General features: G+C 47.4%; 1 protein-coding gene across 1 annotated transcript in view; it reads right to left on the bottom strand.

Moving 5' to 3' along the window:
- Positions 1–8,253: 8,253 nt before the first annotated feature.
- The window catches only part of ZFAND3 (zinc finger, AN1-type domain 3), a 441,234-nt gene continuing 429,060 nt past the window's right edge, over positions 8,254–20,427 (bottom strand). Inside the window, exon 6 of the mRNA XM_006860425.1 lies at positions 8,254–8,650. Within this exon, the coding sequence (XP_006860487.1) occupies positions 8,496–8,650 (155 nt within the window). The 3' untranslated portion in view covers positions 8,254–8,495. The remainder of the gene's footprint in view (positions 8,651–20,427) is intronic.

Here is a 20,427-nt window from a genome sequence, read left to right as displayed (position 1 = left end):
TCATCATCACTGGCTTTAGTAGTTAATGTGTAAATTTGAATTAACTGGTCTTCCTTGTAATCATATGAATATTATCCTATCATAGACAGCATTGTACTTTTAGATGATGATCTTGACTTTTTAAAAAATGCTTTTATTGTGAATTGAGTGATAGTTTACATGGGATAACATCAGTTTTGCACTCAACCAATCATATTTTGTTTCAATGCAATGATTACAATTCCCTCCATGCATCATCAGTTAACAGTAGTTGCCTCTATTACTGTATTTTTTTGATATACACAGAAACACTCAGAAATACATATTCCTTCAAACAACCACAGGGCACATTCTGCAATCCAGTGTCCTGCCCACCAGCACACAGCCTTTCTCTTTCTATGAGTCTAGAGTCCTCAGCTGCCCCATCTTCTCCATGCCAACACGTCTGCCTCCATCTCTGGTACCGCTGCTTCTCTGGATAGGATCCCATGTTCCACTCATGCTCTTCTCCTTTGATGGTCCTACGGTCCTCTGTTCCTGGACTGTAAGATTAACTAATCCCCCCTTTTGATTATGCAACTTCTACCTTTACAGTTGTGACAATTGCAATTCATCATAACAATTACTATTGAATCAAAAGAATCCTATCACCATCTCCTTTAACCTTGAAATGTCCTTTTTGATGATGAATGTGACACTCTCTTCAATATGTCATTCCCAGCACAGCAGATTCATGTTTGTCTAATTCAAAATGGCCAATACCAGTCCAGTTTAATGTGTTCCATTTCATTTTTTATGGCTTCCAATTTTTCTAGATTCACATCTCGTGCATTTTAGGTTCTAATTAAAGGATGCTTACAGCTGTTTCTTCTCATTTTGAGTTGTGCCACATCAGCAAATGTGTCAACCTGAAAGCTTTACTCCATCCGTGTTTGAAAAGTCAACTCTCTTTTGAGGAGGCAACTCTTAACTGCCGTATTTTGAGTGCCTTCCAGGCTGAGGGGCACATCTTCTGGCACCTCAGGTCAGACAATGCTCTGCTGCTATTCTGAAACACCATGGGTGACCCTGGTGGTATTTGAAGAACTGGTGGCATAGCTTCCTGCATCATAGCGACACACAAGCCACCACAGTACCACAAACTGACACGGTTGTTGAAGTCTTAGTGGGAGTGAATAGGCAGACTTTTTCCATGTCAGCTCTGGGCTTCCTAGGCATAAATTTCAAGAGAACCAGGCAGAAGTCTTACTGTCTTTTAGCTCTAGCCTGGGAGTCACACAACATCGCTTCTGTCACATGTTATTCACTAGACGCAAGTTACCAAGGCTGGTCTATATTCAAGGAGAGGGGGCTCAAGCTTTTGAAGGGAATGGGAAGGTCAGATAATTTGTAGACATGTTTCAAAGTTATGATACCTCCCTTGAACATTTCTCATCTATCCTCTCAGAGAACCAGCACACAGCTTCCTTCATCAACAGTCTTTCGAGATCTAAAAGTACTTACATAGTTCTTTTCCATTCAGACTCCAGCTCTGCATCTCAGCCTGGTACCACAGATCAGAGAACTGTGACCCTCTTTGAGTTACACTCATGCCTCCACCTCTCCCTCAGGTTTTACGGGGCCTGTGGCTTACACAATCTGGGCTCCCATTTAAGAAAAATGAGACTATGAATTAGTTTCTAGTCTTAATTGCTTAATTCTAATCTTATATCACAACAAATTACAAATTTAAAAAGTTAACATACTCAAATGTCAAAAACTCCAGAAAACCAAATCGTTTTAATGCTGAATTGCCTGACACACTTCTGTAATTATTTTGTTTCTACATTTTTTTATGATATGTCACATGATAATGACTTTGTAATATTGTGTGAGAATACGAAGTTTACTCAATTCAGTCTTTCCTCTACCACGGTGGATCAAAGTGTTTTAAATTATAACTTTGATAAAATCTTTCATCTTTACAACTCATTATTGACACAGTCACATAAAGTTTAGAACTGCTGACAAATACAGAATAGCCATAATCAAGTTCTTTCCTTGAGCTGTTAGGTTCTGGGGCATGTCAAGCACCCTTAAATCAGTCTCAGATAGTCTTTGCACTGAAACAATGTTGCAAATATTAATACACATGCTACACTGGGGTACATCTTGCTGACAGGAGAAAGTTGATGAGAACCAAATCCTCTTTCACTTTCACACTTCTGACCAGAGAATTTTGCAGATGAGCTTCTGGCTGCACTCGTCTCCTCCAGAACCCATGTATGCTGTGTGCCAGGCTCTGTTGGACATAGCAGTATAGAAATACGTCCTCAGTCCTGTACCTTTAAGTTACATGTGATCGGCTTGTGGCTTAACATCTAGTCAGAAATACCTCTCCTGAACACTGCAGCTGTCTGTCCAGGTGCCTCCTCCATGTCTCCACTGAGAGGTCTAGTCCGCAGCTCAATCTTGTCTCTTCTGTTAAGACACCCAGCCCCATCGTGTTCCTACCCACACACCCCGTCACTATGAAAGGCCTACCTCAAATATCTCCCAGGTGCTCAGGTCAAAACCCATAGTCATTCATGATTCCTTTCACCCACATCCACCTTGGCAGCTTCTGGGTTGTCTCTACCTTCCAGTAAGGCCAGACTCCAAATCCTCTCATCTCCCCTTGCTACCTCTGGTATGGGCTACCATCATGTCTTTCCTGAACCACTGCAGTACGCTCCTCATGGGCTGTCTGCATCTTCTCTTCCACCTATTCTCCATGCATCAGCCAGATCACTTCACACCTAGGGTGGACCACAATGTCCTTCTGTTCTCAGAGTGAAGCTCTGCATTTCTCAAGACCCCCCTCCCTGTTCCTGCTCAGTTTTTACCATGTAATACTTACCCTTTGAATGGAGTCCTGGTGTGGTGCTGTACGGTAAGCACTAGACTGCAAGGCCAGTGCTTCAAACCCACCAAGTTGCTCCTTGGAAACACTATACAGGGGTACAACAATTCGACAGCACTTCAAAACAGTAATAGTCCTGGTGTGATGCTGTAGGATACAGCACTGGACTGTAAGGTCAGTGTGAAGAACAAAGTTGGGGGTTCAGACTCACCGGCCACTCCTCAGAAACCCTATACAGGGTTGCGATGAGTTGGAACCGACTCAATGGCACTCAACAACAATATAGCTTGCACTTACTTTTTTGTTCTTGGCCCCCAGCTTGAATGTAGGTAGTGGTTTCAGACATCACTGTATCCACACACACAGCAAGTGCTGAATGAGGCTGAAGGTGCCTCTGATGGGACTCAAGTGTGAACCAAGAACTTTGGCCACTAAGGCCTGTGCCCTGGTCACTGCCCCTTCCCATCCTGGGTGGCACATTCCCGAGCAGATCCTTCTCCTCCTCTCCATCTGGGTGCCCCCCATAACTCCCTGCTGGTGAGGCTGCAAATGTGGATACCAAAAGTCACTTCAGCTCCCCACCCCCCAGTTCAGAGGAGGATCACAAATTCTCATATCTGACCCTGTGATCCTCCTATTCCCAAACCTTTCACCCCTCACCTATAGATCTCACTGTTCAATACAGCAGTCCAGTTCTTCCCACTTCTCAGCCCCTTCCTGCACCCCCCTATCTTGTCTGCTTGGGTGTGTCACCTCCTCCACGAAGCCCACAACCCCCAGCACCAACCACCCATTTGTGCACACAGCTCCCCTGCCCTCACCATGGGAACCTGTGTGTCAACCGGCCCACTGGGGGGTGGTTTACATGGGCTGAGAGCCCCAAGGGCCAGTGGGGGCAAGACAATGGTGAAGGCTGCCTGGAGGTAGAGGTGACTAGCTGCAGGCCACCCAGCTGGTCTCCTAAGTCCCCCAGCCAAACAAGGCATCTTATGGCCATGATGTATGAGTTTAAGTCCCAGGTCTGGAGTCATCATATTTGCACACGCACTTGAGATTAATGCTGGACCAGCGGACTAGGGCCCCAGCAAGTTTGTGGGTAAGAATGGCACTGTCTGGGCCCCACAGTAAGGGGGTTGGTCGTGGGTATCCTGTAAGCACCAGGACTGGGAAGCCCCCTCCCTACCCCAGATCTGACATCCTCTCTCACCTGCACATGGGCAGGACACAAGTCAGGAGTTTTGTTAAAGCAAGCAGGCATCCTCGACAGCAGTCTCTGAGGAGCCAGGTGTGGAGTGGGCTTGTCCCCAATCACTCCCACTTCCCCCCAACACACACAAGGGTGCCCCGCTCTGACTCAAAAACTCCCTCCTATAATTGATAGGAAACAACCTTGAGTTACATTCAAACAGGATTTCAGCCAACAAGTAACCTAATGGTGAAATACCAGGTATCTGTAACACCAGTGGGGTGCTTTGGGTTTCTGGACGTCCTACCACAGAGGCCATGTAAGCAGAAACTTCCAGGCTGGCCTGGCTTGAATTAAGGGAGACAATGGTTTCCATGAAGGGCTTGGTAGACAGTGGTGTTGTTACATGCTGGTGGGTGTGAACTGCCGACCTTGCGGTTAGCAGTCCAGTGCTCATTGCACAGTGCCATGCAGTTAGGTGCTCAGTGAATGAGGGCAGCCTTCCCGACTGTGACTAAGTGAAGGCACAATGGTAGGCAACATCTCGCTTCTCTGTGGATGCCATGTACTGACCACAGAGCAAGGATCCTAGAGGACTCACACCCTGGAGGACTCATTTCCCTGAAATCCACTCTGGGAAATGCTGTGTCAGGCCCCCTTCTGAAGACTTGGCATCCCGCCCTGCTACCAAATCAATCTGAATTGTTATCAGCGCTATACACACATGTAGTTGTAGAAGCAGTAAGCACGTTCCTCTCTCAAGGAAAACCACTCTGAACTTTCAGCTTTTCTTCTGTGCTTACCTCTGTAACTCTGAAGAGCATGCTGGGCTGCTCTCTTGAATGTTGAGTTGTAGACTCTGACCCTCCCACTGTGGGTGATGCGCATTCAGCTTTCACACTCTACACCCACACACCTGCATGCATCCTGAGCTGCAAACACATTTTCACTAAAGCAGTATTATTTGTATGCATACATTACAGTTGAAACATGTAGGGTCCTATGGTTGTACTTCCTTTAATACTTTTTAGCTTGGCAGTAGTCTTTATTTACTGAATTTTCTGTGTCTGCTCAGACCCGTAGACCCTCTCGCAGGCCTGCAGCCAGACGAGCTCTGCTGTGGGCCTGAGCACTCTGCTTGAGTCCCTCCCTAACACCCTCTTCTTCTCCAAACTCCACATCTCTGCTCACCCCTTTCTCAGGCAGCTGAGGGTAGCTGCAAAGGAGGCACATTTTTTGAGGTCCCTATTGCTATTGTTTCCTCACAGTGCACCCCTTTCTCCAGGGCAAGAGGGGCTCCTTGCAGGTCTCTGGATGTTGGCTGGGCCTGTGTTGCCAGGTGCTACCTTGAACACTGTGCTTTTCGTACCGTCGGCTTCTGTTGCTATAAATGAAAGCCAGGGTGCGACAGTCTTCTCTGCTGTCTGGTGACTGACAGGTGACAGCTCGTTCCTGTAGGCAGATGAGCTGAGTGCGTTTTGACTGTTCCAAAGTCACGGTCTCTCTTCCCCTGCCTGGCTGACCTTCATCACACACTTTCACTTCTCTGAAGATTTCTTATCATCCTCAAGACAACTGCGTGGGTATTATCTTTGCCATTCCTTCGGTCACACACACCTGTCCTGCATTCCCTGACTCTTCCTTGGGTAGGTTTGGGTCTGAAAGATGCTGACCTCCCACCATCCAGGCCTGCCATACCCCTTGGGGGCCTTTGGAGCTGATGTCTATTCTCCAGCCCTTTCCTAGACTCTCTCGGATGAATCTAAGCGGCAACTGCTCCTCTGAGGAAAGACAGAAAGTGGTGGCATCCGCAACCAAGCCCCAACTGTCTTTCTCACAGGCACGTTGCCAAGGGGCTTCTCTAGTGGCTTATGTTATTACCAGGCCCAGGGAGTGATAGCCAGTAACAAGAGGACCCACCGAAAGGCCCAGAGATGTGGGTAGAGCATCCATGCCTCTCAGTGACCAGTACCAGTGCCTGAGTTAAAACACCCAACCCTGAGCCAGGCAACCGGCAGTACAAAAACTGCTGAAGGGGGACTCCAGCCGGCACTGTGGGGGTCTGATTGCCAGTCAACAGGGCCTGAGGTCAGAGGTCCACTTGGAGAGGACCCCCACCACTGACCACCTCCCCACATGGCCCACTGGTGCTCCTTTAATCCCATGACAACCACTGCGTTATGGATACCAGTAGGGTTAAGTTTCTGGGATTCATTTCTGTTGTCAACCTTTATGACCAAGTGCCCCTACTGGCCCTAAGGAGCCAGCAGGACCAGCAACCAGGAGAGACTGGACCCCTCAGAGTGGCACAGAGGGCTCCCCATGCACACAGCTCCCATCTTGACGCGCTCTGGCCCAGGAGACAGTCTGCGATTTCCCCAGATACTTGGGTACTGGTGAAAAAGAGATCCAAACTTTCATATGATTGGTTTAATTTTTTTTTTTCAGCAGGAGAAAAAAGAATAAAGTTACAAGATTCTTTTAATATTTTCACAATGTTAAAACTAAAACTGAGCTCTAGGCTACGTGTGTAAGTAAATCTAGAACACAAAAGGGTTAAATAAGATTTTCTCTTTTAAAGATACAAGAATTTAAGCTTTCCTTACGTTTAACGAACTTCACAGAACAGATACTGCAGGGGCAACAAGCCCTCCCACCTCCCCCCAGCTCTCCCGTCATGACGTGTCTTCTTCCTGCCGCCCGAGGCCTCATGGAGCTGGTGGAGCTGGAGAAGGGCCCGGAAGGGTGAGCAGTGGCCTCTCCAGGGCCAGAGCTTGGCGGGGGTGTCGGCAGGGCCCACCTCTCTCACTGAGGATGGTCACCTATTGGCCAGAGGGCTGTGGCTTGACAACAGTGGTAAACGTGGGGCAGACCTGGCCCCTCTGCCTGGTCTGGGTCCTGAAGCAAGAATTAAGGCTGGAGATTCTGCAGTGGATCCCACTCAGGTGGGGGTGTGGTGACGAGGGGACTGGGAAGAGCATGATTTCCTGATTCCGTACTTCAGATCAAAAAACATTGGTAGTTGCAGGTGTTCAGTTGTTAATTTGCAGGCAGAGTTGAACAGTTGTTTTTTTATAAAAAGGAAAGTTGCTGGGTTAAACTAGTCCAGTGGCCTATGTATGGGCAGATGGGAGCCACCTACCTCATCTGGATAAGCCAGGGCTCAGGCTGTGGAGCCTGTGGGACCCCTGTTCTGCCTCCGAGACCCAAAAACGCTCACCCACCCACCCATCACATCCCACAGGAGCAGCATTCTACACTGCCACTTCTGCACTCCCCTCTGTCCCACATGGGGGGGAGGACAGATTGAAAAACACGCCCCCACTGCCACTTCTACCAGAGCAAATGTCAACCATGGAGCTGGACCACTGCCCTGGACAGACACACCCGTGTCTGGGGACCTGTGAGATGGATCGCCTCCCCCCGCCCTTCAGCTTGCCTGGGGTGGGGGGGGGGGGAAAGCAGGTTGTCTTGGGATTGTGGAGCACTGAGAAACGAGAGCGGAGGCCCTGGAAAGGGCACAGGCCAGGCAGATGAGGCCTCAGCTGCTCCCCAGCATATCTACTGCCTTGTGTTGGCTCTGAAACGCCGTTACATCTCCAATATAGAAAGCTAGCTGCAAAGCCAGTGTGCCACGGTTAGCCTTATCTGATCACCTGCCAGGTCTTTGCACTAAGCCAACGGCCAACCCAGAGCCAGTGGGGCGCTAGGGTGCCCCTGGTTGCTCCTTAGGACCACGGATCCTGTGTAGTAAATGTGGTCTCGTTCGTGAACTAGTCTTGAGTGGAGCTAATTTCCAAAGTGAGGTTATTGTTTTCCTCTCCTGTGATGAGAGAGCTTTTTCATAGTAAGTCAGGTAAAAAAACTGTCCTAAGAATCTGCCTCCCCACCCCCATCCCGGCTCTGTGGAAGAGTGAGGCCACCCCAGCCTGGCCACAGGGCTCATCGCAGCAGCCACCTGTGGCCGAGGCACACATGGCCCCCAGGCCTCGGGCTGCTGGGACTAAGGATAAGTGAAGAGGTGAAAGGCTGAACATTAAACAGTTTCTGGCAAAGCCATGTGCGAGTCCTGGGACCGTGAACATCAGTTTCTACTCCTCTATTACTCAGTCTCCACCTGGAACACTTTCTGCTTAAGGCTTTTTATAAGTTTGACTCCAGCAGTGACAGGTATGTGTTGTTTTAAATCCACTAGCCATGCTCAAAAAAAATATTCTTCATGTTTTAATTTTATACAATGGCTAGCAGGCACCTTAGTAACCAGCCAGAAATCAATTTCAACCACCATCAACCTCTAAACTACAGTACCAGGATGGCTGGCTAAAGAAAGGAAACAGACTGGCTGTAGTCTGACACGTGCCCAGTACAAGGTGTCTGGCTGACTTTGTCCTAAATAAGGCTAACATTAGTGAACTAAGAACAGCGTCAGGTGGCGGCCGCGCCTGGCCTTCAGGAGCACCCCTCCCCAATGCGCTGGCAGGAGCGCCCCACTTTCCGGTCCAGTTTCACCATTTTCATGATGGCTTCCTCTCGGCCGCGCCCCATGTGGTCAAATGTACAGTCATGCTGCTCAGGGAGGCGATGTAACATACAGAACACGTAACCTGCAGTGGTGGGATAAGCAGAGGAGGCAGACTGTTAGTGACCACTGTTCAGAGACTGGAGGTGGGCATCGGGGTGGGCTGGTGCATGAGGAGCCTCACCTCACTCCCATGGCTGCTCTTGCTGGGATCCCTGAGCAGGGAGGTCCTAGCTGACTGTGGGCTCTGAGCCCCCTCTCTGCCACAGTCATCATGCAGGCAGTGCACAGAGCAAGCGGCTAGCTCAGCACTTTCCTGCTCGGGCCAACAGTAATATCTTGATGGGACATGCCATGTCCGGGAGGGAGGGGAAAAGATGACTTCAATTACATTCCACCTCCTGGCTACAGGGGTGTGGGGATGTGTGGGCTCTCAGAGGAGACTAGGCTATTTCAGTTCTGGAAAAGGTTCTGCACATCCATGGAGGAAACTGGCTGCCTCTAGGCTCACTGTGGGTGGGAGGAGAGGTCCCTGCACGCAGGACCCCCCGGCACCCCGACTTCCTGAAGTGGAGCAGCTGCTGAGGAGACAGATGGGCCCTTTGCGGTTGGAGTCAGAACACCCAGAACACACTGGTCTGACAAGGGTACAGGCAAGGCGCACAAAGCAGGGAGATGGTCAGGTGCATGTATGGGGACGGGATACAGTTGTAGCCTCCTTTCAGAAAGGGTGGGAAGGAGGTGGAGAACTGAGTTAGAAGACACTAGAAGGGCAGGCTGGCTCCTCATCCCATCAGTTGTCTGGCCACACCTCCAGGCCCAATCCTTTCCCCAGCCTGGGTCTATGCACAAATCCGAGGTGTCCCCACAGCAGACCTGTTAGGGCCACACTTTCCATGGCACGGCATCTCTCCTGAGAGGCCAGATTCAGGGCAGTCATCACCCACCACACGCCTCCCATTTCTTTTGGGGTGCCTTGGGGGAAGGGTATGACTATAGAAGACTAGCAGGAGCTAAACAAGGATTGAGTGGCTAGAAGAGCCAATGGTTTCAATCGCCCTTAACTTTTAAGATTAACTTCACTCAGAGAATATTCCATAGCCTGGGGTGGGGGGTGTTTGCAGTGTGTGTGCACCCCAGGCCCTAATGTCCTGAGCTCAGGCTGCGAGCAAGGGCAAGTGCACACACATGAGGGTTCTGAGTGACCAGGTCGATCCTGGGCCATCCATTTTGCAAGAAAACACATTATTAACTGCTTCCCAGGGAAAGCAGGGCAGTATGTTTGACTAAATTGGGACTGGGTTTAAGAAAAAAGAACAGAGATGAAATTTTTGTCTCCTGAGATGCTGAGCTCCCACTAGGTCCAAAAGCAAAGTTAAGATTAATGAGCTCATGTGCTATATTTACTGATAAGTTCATTACTTGAAGATATTGGATACCAATTGTCTTTCTCCTACAGGATTTCACTACTGAAGCGTGGATGGCCTCAATATGCAGCTGCCACCTAACAACACACACACAATCATCCTTTCAGAGCAAACCTCACCTGGTCTGGAAGGATCTGTCTGACAAAACAGAGCTTGGGGTGGGGGCACCAACAGAACGGCATCATGATTTATCGACAATCTAACACCCACTCCTAATGTGCTCTGTGCCTTCAGAGTCTAGAATCAGGGGCGGCCCTTCTCTTCCTTTAACATGTTGAGATGATTCAGGACAGGTCTCAGAGCTCCTCCCTCCTGATGAATGTTGCTGGCTGAGTAAAAGCAGCAGGAAATGGATTACCACTGCAATTACTGAAGCTCTGGGCTCAACCTAACACCTCAGGAGTCAAAGGGGACTCTAGTCAAGTCTTTATACACCCCCATCCCAACTGTGCTTAGATGGCCCAGCCTATCTGGAAAAGGGACCAGGGAGAGAAGCACAGCCAACTCACTGTCCCATCTCCCACCACACCCAAAGCCTCTCTATCCCACCCTAACACCTCTTTTCTCTACCCACATTCTGCATCCATGCAACACACCCTGAAACTAGGCTTGTTCCTTCTTCTTTTTTTTTTTTTAAATGTTTCATTGTGAATTATGTGATAGTTTACATGGAATAACATTAGTTTTACATTCATCCTATCGTATATCGTTTCATTGCCATAGTTACAATCCCCTCCGTGCATCATCAACTAACCAAAGTGTATGCATTACCAGTCTGCCCCTCCCCCCCCAGTCATCAGCACACAGCCCCTCTCTCCCTGTGTCTAAAGTCCCCAACTGCTCCATCTCTCTACGTCATCGTCTCTGCCTCCATCTCAGGCATCACTGCTTCTCTGGGTAGGGGTCCCAACTCTCCGCTCTTCACCCTTCATGGTCCCAGGGACCTCCGCTCCTAGTCTGAAAACTTAATCACTCCCATCCTTGCTACAAAATAGGCTTATTCCTTGACGGATGAAAGCTACTAAAGAACAGCTTGATTTGGAGAGCAGCACTAGCACCAATTAGATATATGGCACTCTAGGTTCACTGGGGAAAAGTCTGGGGGAGATTCTGGATGGCTAACTTCCCAAGTTGCTGTACTCAGGGTATTAAATGGCATAAATTAAGCTCAGTTCCCTCTCCTGTCAGAATCACTCACCAAGAAGAACTTACATGTTGGATCTTATCCCAAATGCTGAGTGGCTATTATACAGTGACAGCAGCCAATGGCTGAATGCATTTTGGTGTCAGCAGTTAAGAGTGGGACTGTACTGGAGCCTGGGTGGTGGTGGGAGGTATCTTTACCCTCTTTTCTTGGTACCCACAGATCTGTTTTTCCCCATACCACTGTGAGTGTCATAAACTTTCAATTACTCTGACTGCATTCAAGAGACCAAGCTAGGTAATGGAGAGAGTTCAGGCTTCTGGGAGGATGACAGCTTACTTTCAAAGATGAACATCATTTACCAAGCAGCCCTGGTATTGTACTGGACTACGAGCTGGGCTGCTAACCACAAGGTCAACAGTTCTAATCTACTAGTCACTCAACAGGAGAAAGATGAGGCTTCCTGATCCCGTAAAAATTTATAGCCTCAGAAACCCTGTACAGGGTCGCTACGAGATGGAACCGACTCCATGACACATAACCACCACCACCTGTCATCTAATACCAATCAGGGGACTTTCTAGAGAAGACCCCACAAGGAACCCAGGCAAGGTGGACACTCAAAAGGTACTAACTGATAAACAGAACCACGATGCTCACTCAGGACATCATGCAATTCGATTTTTCCCTATCGAGTTCACTCATTCACAATCCCATAGCTACAGCCTCCTTAGCATCTCACAGTTCAACCATCACTCACTTCTTAAAAGAAGTTTATTATTTTTGTTTGCTATAAATATATACCACAATGTTTTTAAAAGGATGTGGAGGGATACTGGATATGATTTAAAAGGATGCTGACCCCATAAAGAGGAAACCACTCAAGACAAAAGGTTTTCAGAATCTGCTCTACCTGTTAAATGTGGTTCAGCCCCCACCCTCCCTCCCTTTCCCCCTGCAAGTCCTGAGGAGTCCTCGGAGTCCCACTTACTAGATTTCCATGAAATTCTGGCCTAGAAGTAAGCCAAAGAGTTTTTTTTTTAAGGTTGGCTGAGTTGTTTTCAGTAAATCTGCACGAAACACGTTCAAGAACTGTGGGGGGCGTTTCTTTGCTTGCCGGCAACGAAGAACAATTTAGGATAAGCCCTTATTAAAAAGGGACGGTGAAAAAAAAATAATAATGAATGAATGACGGGACACAGCAGCTCGTTAAGGGCTTTGTTCCCTGAGCCCTTTCCATGCCTGCCAGCCTGGAGCCTCTGTGTGAGAGGTGGCAATCATGAGGGGGCACATGGAACAGCAAGGTGGAGGAAGACACCTGCCCAGATGACCACTGCGGCTGAACTACCCCTGAGGCTATCCTCCTGGGGCCCTCCTCACCGATCTGTGCTGTGGACCAATGGGTGAGGATGCAATAGCTTCCCAGGCTGTCATATGAGGCACATCTGGTTTAAGGCAAAAACTACAACCCAAGGCCAACTGAGACCTCTGTCCCTCCAGAAGCCCCTGAACTCTGTCCCTCCAAAAGGCAGTGTCCGGGTCCCAACCCTGAACAGAGAGGCCCGGGGTCCTTATGGAGGACAGACATTCAGTGGAAGTAATCATGGGCATCAAACCAGCACCTCTGCATTCAGCTTTCATGATGAAGGTCTGGGGTCTGTGGCCTCATAGACTTGAAGATGCACAATATCTGCAGGGCTCTGGAAACCCGTTTCCAGCAGAAAATGGAAGTGGAGGCTCATTCTTTGAAGACTCATAAAAGGTCTGACACACAGATTTAGAAAATGTTGACTGGATGGGAACAGAACTCTGACCTGACCTTACAGCTTTTAAAGCTCACATCTGAAACTCATACCATCTTCCTTCACTACTGCTATCAAAGTTTAAAACAATACACCTTCCTGTTTCACTAATTTGCTTAACTTTAACAAAACAAAGCAGACAAGCACTGCCCAAGTGGAACACTTAGGGGCTCCTCACCCATGCTCTCAGCATGCTGGCAGGCATGCCCCTCTGAAGGCTGGGCAGCTGACTCTGCAACTGGAGGCAAGAAAGATTGGTGTAAGGGCAGAGGGAAAGATGCAACCACCCCCAAGCCACCCCTTCCCTGCGTGCCCTGGGAATTGAGTAGGGGCTGAAACTGTCCTTCCTTTACCATGGAATTCCAGAGGGAGATTAAGAACACCCCAACTTACTGGCATCAAATCCACTGTGACTCACAGCAGTCCTACATACAGAAGAGAACTGCTCCATAGGTTTCTGAGACTGTAAATCTTTCCAAGGGCAGACAACAGCCTCATCTTTCTCCCTGGCGCAGCTGGTGGATTTTAACTGCCAACCTTGCAGTTGGCAAGAAAAAAAAAGTGATGCCCCAAAATTCACATGCAAGATCTGAACCCATGACACTTTTACTTATTTCCAGTAAGACAGAAATGTTGCTTATCAGCTTTGCCTGGAAACAAAATGCACTCACTTAAGATCAACAAAACTGGTTAGTTCTGGACACTCTTGAACTTTTAAACATTTGTTTTCTTGCAGGTCCCCCACTTAAAGGCTTCCCTCCCCAGGCTGGGCCTTAGTTCCAGCTGCTTGGTTGATTCTACCTCACTTTACTCTTTCTTGCTCATCTGAATTTCCAGTTGTCAAAGGTTCCAGTAGATTTGACAGGCCTCAGGGAATAAGGTACTTTAAGAAGGATCCGCTGAAGTGCAGTCTGCAGTGGCAATGTGTGTGCAGCTGGCAGGTGCACACATGTCTGGCTCTCAGGTCCTCTAGCCCATGCTGAATCAAGCATGGTGAGACAGCTTAGGCAGATATGTCTAGTTCTGACGTAAACCAGAGAGGCTGTGCCTGCAGATACATATGTATGTGGCTCCATGAAACAGAGCCTTCCCAAGATCTCCCAAAGCTTACTGAGAAATGTTAGGTTACCAACCCTCCAAACTTCAACTCATCAATGGGCATCATCTGATATCCAAAATGTCTAACAAATAAATGACAAATGTGCCTAACCCTGAAACAATCAAGGTCAACCCATTCAAAAAAGAATATTTTCCCAGGCAGATAAAACTTTCTTCAAGCTCAGGGATGACCTCAGCTCACTGGTGGGTGGGGGTGGGGTGGGGTGGGGTGTGTGTGTGTGTGTGTGTGTGTGTGTGTGTGTGTGTGTGTTGGGAAGAGCAAGTGTTACAGGAAGACTTGTTGGAAAGCATTAGCCATTTATATTCCCACCAGCAGCAAGCCCTGGATTACACCATGTCTGCTGACCCAATGCCCAAGGCAGAGTTTGTAACACAAAAATGTATTAGAGGATCTTAATGCATTTTATTTCATCAAGCCTATAGTGCAGGCAAAGCAGCTGCAGGTGTTTCAGGAATGAAATGTGTCTGCTTTACATTCTCCTCCAGCCCTGGCTTTGCATGGCAGAGAGAAAATCATTCTGTTCCCCGAAGCAAAACTGGACCCCAGCTCACTGAGCCATCTGACCCAGGGTTCTGCTGGGCTGGGGAAAGAATTGGGGGGAGGGAGGCAGGGCAGATGCCCAGGACGCCAGGACTGCATTTCTGACTGTCCTCTATTTTTCTAAAGGAAGGAGAATCTGCAATTTAGAAAAACCTAGTCTCCTCAACATTTTAATGAAAACCACAAAATCATACCAAGACAATTCTACAACAGACACAATCAACTGCTTTCCCCTCAAATCCATGAAAAGCTCTGTTAGTGATGAGTTAAATGTTAAAACAAAAGCACTGTGATGAAAGGTAGACACAGAGCCTTGTGCAAAGAACAAGGAGGTGGCTGAACAAACGCGGCTGCGATGTGACGTCTAGAATGGGCCTTCACACTGCTGTGAGACAGCGGTCAGCAGTGAAGGAAATGAAACTGTCACAGTCCAGCTTAATGAAGCTCCCAATGCCGTTTGTACAGACATCACATTAAAAGCATAAAAATTCACCACTGTTACTACTGTCTTTTATTGTTGTCTCTCCAGACGGCCCCACTTCTTGCAAAAACTCTAACTGCCTCTTCCTTCTCCTGTGAGGAATGTTGCCCTGTCCCAGGAATGTCTCCCCCAATCACACAACTCGAGCAGCCCTGACTTCATCTGACATTCAGAGAACAAGTCTTCACTCTTCATTCTTGTCTCCACCTGAGAAAACCTACTTCTGCAATTGTACATATGTATATATTGGCCAGGGGCAGGGCACACCTCGAGGACACTGTGCGGTCAGATGTCCTCTGAGCAAGCCCTCTGAGCCCAGTGACAAGGAGAAGGGGCTGGCTATAGGCTCATACCATGCTAGGCTGTTTTATATCTAGACATGAACACAAGTTTAAAACTAAGAGAAATGGCCAAAGGCAGGCTTTGCCATAGGAAAAAAGGACTTGTTCTTTTGAACGGATTTCATTGCAGTCAGTAGCTGACTTGGTACCCTGGGCAGTTTTTAGTGTCCACAAAAACCCTTGGAGGTGTCTGATCTTGGACACCTCCCCGCCCCATGTGTGGGTCTAGGGAGCATCTGATTCTCCCTTCAGCAGGCTTCTGGTTTGTGTGGCGTTTTCTGTCTGCATTTCCTTATCCTTTAAAAGCTCACAATGAGCAGTCTCTCCATGAGAAACAGACCCAAAGCTGCAGTGGAGGTGAGATGAGGGGCCATCCTCCTTCTATCCCAGAGTCATCCAGGTCACAGCCTGGACCAGACACGAGCCAGTTCATCTAAGTAAGTCCTAGGAAGTCCAAGCAGCAGCACAGTCAGAGGGCAGCAGCCTGGAAATGCCTGCTTTCTCTGCTGGCCTTTTGGTCCACATGCTGGAGGTAGACCCAAGTCAACAGACATGTGAGGCTTCATCCCATTCCTGCTGCCATGGTAAATCCTTCATTCAGCATCAGAACCAAGTTTCCTTTCAGGAGAATCCACTAAGAAGGGTGTGCTATATTGAAGTGTGTCCCCCCAAGTATGTGTCAGCTTGGCTAAGTCATGATTTTCAGAGGTTCGGCAGTTATTGAAAGCTCTCCCATGATGTGATAAACCAATAAAAGGATTGATTAAGGGTAGGAGTTAAAGGTTAAAATGTGGTCATTGTCAGTTGGAACCAACTCCTCAATACTTACCACCACCACCACCCTTAGTCCCACTACTGGATCTGAGGAAGATTCCCAAGGCGTGGCACGCAAAGAAGTGAGTAGAGAAGGGAGATCTACTGCCACCAAGAAAAAAAAGCCAGGAGGGCAGTGCATCCCTTGGACCTGGGGTCTCTACTGTGAAGCTCCTAGATGCAAGGAGAGATTGATGCCAACACACTGAAGACCTCCCAGGAGTGCTGGGCCTACAGATGCTGAAAGGAGAAAGGAGACTAGAATCTTCTTCCAGAGCCATCCCTCTGGATTCAGTCTTCTAGTATCTTAAATTGTTCAACAAATAAACAAATTTGTTAGCTAAAATACCACATCTACTTGTGGTATTTCAGGGATAGCAGAATCTGGTAAGACGGAATCTAATGCCAAGGAAGTGGGATGCTGCTCTAACACTAAAACACAAAAGTGGTTTTGGAATTAGATAACGGGCAGAGGCTGGAACAGTAGTAAGCTGCCTACTGGTAAAAGCTTAGACTGCCTTAAGATACTGTTGGTGGAATTATGGATATCAAAGGCAGTTATGATGAGGGCTCTGAAGAAGTGAGGAGAGCTGTTAACGAGACAGCACAGACAGTGAGCAGCAGTGGCAGAGAAACTGCAGCAGTAGAACCCAGAGCCAAACACAAGACAGTACAGGGGCTGACCCACAGGGTGAGAGAACAGAGAACCTTTGTGTAGGAGGCTTCCTGCTGGAGTGAGGTGCCTCTGGGCACTTGTCAGGCAACTGAGGTTCACTGACTTATGGAGCTAGAGAGCTGAACACCTTCAGGCCAAGGCTAACTGGTGTAACAGAATGCCTCTGGGCACTTATCAGTACAGCTAAAGAGTTTTGTAACACTTGCTGAAGCAGAACAGAGCACAGCAGAGACCAGCCTGGCCTCTTCTAGAGATCAAGGAACCAGGAAGCAAAAAATGAAAAGACAAGGAGCACAGGAAGCAGAGCTGCCTCGGTTTCAAAAGGTAGGGTGGTCATGACCTCTGGGCTCTCAAAGGGTAGGATTTCTAAGGGTGGGGCTACAGTTTCAAGGAATCTTCACCAACTTGGTTTCAGAGTGTGGGACCCTGGTCAAAGCTGAGGGGGTGGGGCTTTCATACCTGATGGGGGCAGAAAAATGGGAACTGCTGTGGTGGAAGTCCAGAATCTAGAGTGCATGGCCAACACCCAGATCACTGCCTACAGCGTCTCAGAGGAACAGTCTCCTTTACCTCCAACTGCTCCCATTTGTAACAGAAATGTCTACACCTTGCATTCGATTGCATTGTTGTACTTTGGAAGCATCTAACATGTATTTCTAGATTCACAGATGAAGATAAATCTTGCCCCAGGTTAGAATTTGAACTTGTCAGACTTTTGGGATGATATGATGGTGTAAAACTGCTTTGCATGTGGCAAGGACATGAAGTTTGGGGCGGGGGCAAAGCGTGGAATGTCATGAATTGAACTGTATCTCACCTAAATATGTCAGTTTGGTTGGGCCATAATTCTCAGTAGTTTGGTAGTTATGTGATGATTCCCCATGACGTAATTTGATGTGATAAACCAGTAAGAGGATTAAGGGTGGGATACACCAACTGCTCTATCATGATGTTATTTACTGGTCCAGCTGTGAGAATTTTCCGTTACTTTACATTGAGGTATAATCCATACTGAAGACTTTATCTTTATCAGTAAATATTTTACATCCTATTCGCTTCCAGCAAGCAAGGTAGTTATCATCTGCATATCGTAGGTTGTTAATGAATCTTCCTCCAATACTGATGCCACATTCTTTTTCATACAGTCCAGCTTCTCAGATTACTTACTCAGCATACAGATTGAATAAGAACTCATAAAGTGTTTAAGAGCAAAAATATCAGTTTGAGGATTTAGGTGTGCCTGGCCACAATATTTTCATTTACTGTATATGAATGTGAAAGTTGAAAAATGAATAAGGAAGACTGTAAAATAATTGATGTATTTGAATTATGGTGTTGGAGGAGAATATTATAAAAGCATCTGATCTTGAGAAGAGCACACAAATCTGTCTTGGAAGAAATACAACCAAAATACTCCTCAGAAGGTAAGACTTCTTTCTTGTACATTGGACATGTTATCAGGAAGAATCAGTCCTTGGAGAAGGACATCATGCTTGGTAAAATGGAGGGTCAGTGAAAGAGGAAGAGCCCCAATAAGATGGATTGACACAGTGGTAGCCAGCAATAGGTTCAAGCATAACAACAATTGTGAGGATGGCACAGGACTGGGCAAGTGTTTCCTTCTGATTCGCATAGGATCACTGAGTCAGAACTGACTCAACAGCACCTAACAATAACGCCAAGTACAGTTCAAATTCCAGTTGAACTGCTTTGACAGCCCTGTGGTCATAACCTTCTAGAACCTAAGTCTTCTTTCCTCTAAAATGGGGTTGTTACAGACACTATGTTAGAGAATGCACATGTCCAAGCAAGGCTGACTGTTTGGGGGATAACTCTTCAAGAAGCTGTCACCATCTCACCTTACAGAGAGAACTAATGTCCTGGTTGTCAAGGCTGTGAACCCCCTTCTTGTTCTTTACCTTTCCACCCATATCTTTCTCCTTCACTCTTTTACCCCTTAGTCTAGTTAGGCTCTCTTCTCCTCTAGCAGATTCCTTCTTCTCTGAAATGCTTCTAACAAAGGAAAGTGAACATGGAACTCTCTTTCCTCAGAACATGTGATACATAAGTTTTCCCTCCCTGTCTCCACCACCCTGTTTATACAGACTACTAATGCATGCAAAGTGGTAAACACAGTCAACATTGCTCTTGACGCTATGCAAATTTTAGAGAAGTCTAGCAGACTGGAAAGCATGCAGTGGTTAGGGACCCCATGAAAGGCACAAGAAAACTTTCCAATGACAGCATATAGCAGCCTTCCTGTTCCTGGGGAACTCCTGCACAAGTTAAGCTGAGAATTCTGCAAGTTTCTCTCACAAGCAGAGTCAGAACACATGTGTTTCAAAGTTTGATCACATACTGAACTGTATTTCCAATGTCTTGTCTATGTTCTTGCGACAGTTAGTCTGGGAGCTGTAGTAGTAAGAGGAAGGAAGGAAGGAAGATTGTGGATGCGCTGCAAACAACCTATGTCCTCAACACTGTGCCAGCATCAGGTAAGCTTGCTTCATGAGTCCTTTAAGAACATAGGTCTCCACATACTTATTTTTACCAAAATAACTCAAAGGGTGATTTGAAGAGCTGCCGAGTACCAGTGTGCTTTCCTCTGTATTCACAACTCCCACAACTGCTACTGTTCACTGATAAATGTGTGTGGTATTTGTTTTTTTTTGGGGGTGGGTGGGCATGGAAAGCTGGCCCCTTACAAGTTATGGGGGGGGGCAGTTATACTCTGTTGTAGAGGGTTGCCCTCAGTCAGTGAATTTTGGGAGATCCTATTTCCAAAAATCAAATTCATTCTCCTTTCTATAGCTGCTGCCATTATCTAATAAAGCCATCATCAGCTATCTCATTCCGAGGTGGTCACCCTCCAGATGGTAGCTCACATCAACTCTATCTTCCTCACAGCTGTCAAAGTCAGAAGCTATGCCCTATATGTGACAACCTCACTCTCTTATTTAAACCCTTTAAGAACCTCACATTGATCACAATAAATAATTTCACCATCCTTGATATGATCACATTTCTACCTGCCTTTTTCATTCTTTCATGCACTCACCTCCTTACCATCCACATTCCAGACATGCTGACCTCCTAAATAAGTTCTTGCTTATTCTTTAGGCCTCAATTTCCATGTTACTTCCTTGGGGAGACCTTTCCTAGACCTTTAGTCTGGGCTTCTTCTTGTTAGGTGCTGTTGAGTCAGTTCCGACTCACAGTGACCCCATGCACAACACAATGAAACACTGCCCGGTCCTGTGCCATCCTCACAAATCATTGCTGCTCCCACTGTGCCAATCCATCCAGGCATGGTGTCTTTCTCCAGGGACTAGTTCCTCCAGACAAGTAAGAGAGCTAATCTCACCATTCTGGCTTCTAAGGACACTCCAGCTGTCCTTCTTCCATCACAGACTGTTTGTTCTTCTGGCAGTCCACGGTCCCTTCAATATTCTTGTCTAATACCACAACTCAAATGCATCAATTCTTCTATGGGCCTCATTACAAGCCTTCACAGCATC

Source organism: Chrysochloris asiatica, unplaced genomic scaffold (genome assembly GCF_000296735.1).
Source record: "Chrysochloris asiatica unplaced genomic scaffold, ChrAsi1.0 scaffold00038, whole genome shotgun sequence".
NCBI classification, from domain to species: Eukaryota; Metazoa; Chordata; class Mammalia; order Afrosoricida; family Chrysochloridae; genus Chrysochloris; species Chrysochloris asiatica.
The sequence above is the reverse complement of the archived record's forward strand: the minus strand, read 5'-3'. Positions and strand labels throughout refer to the sequence as shown.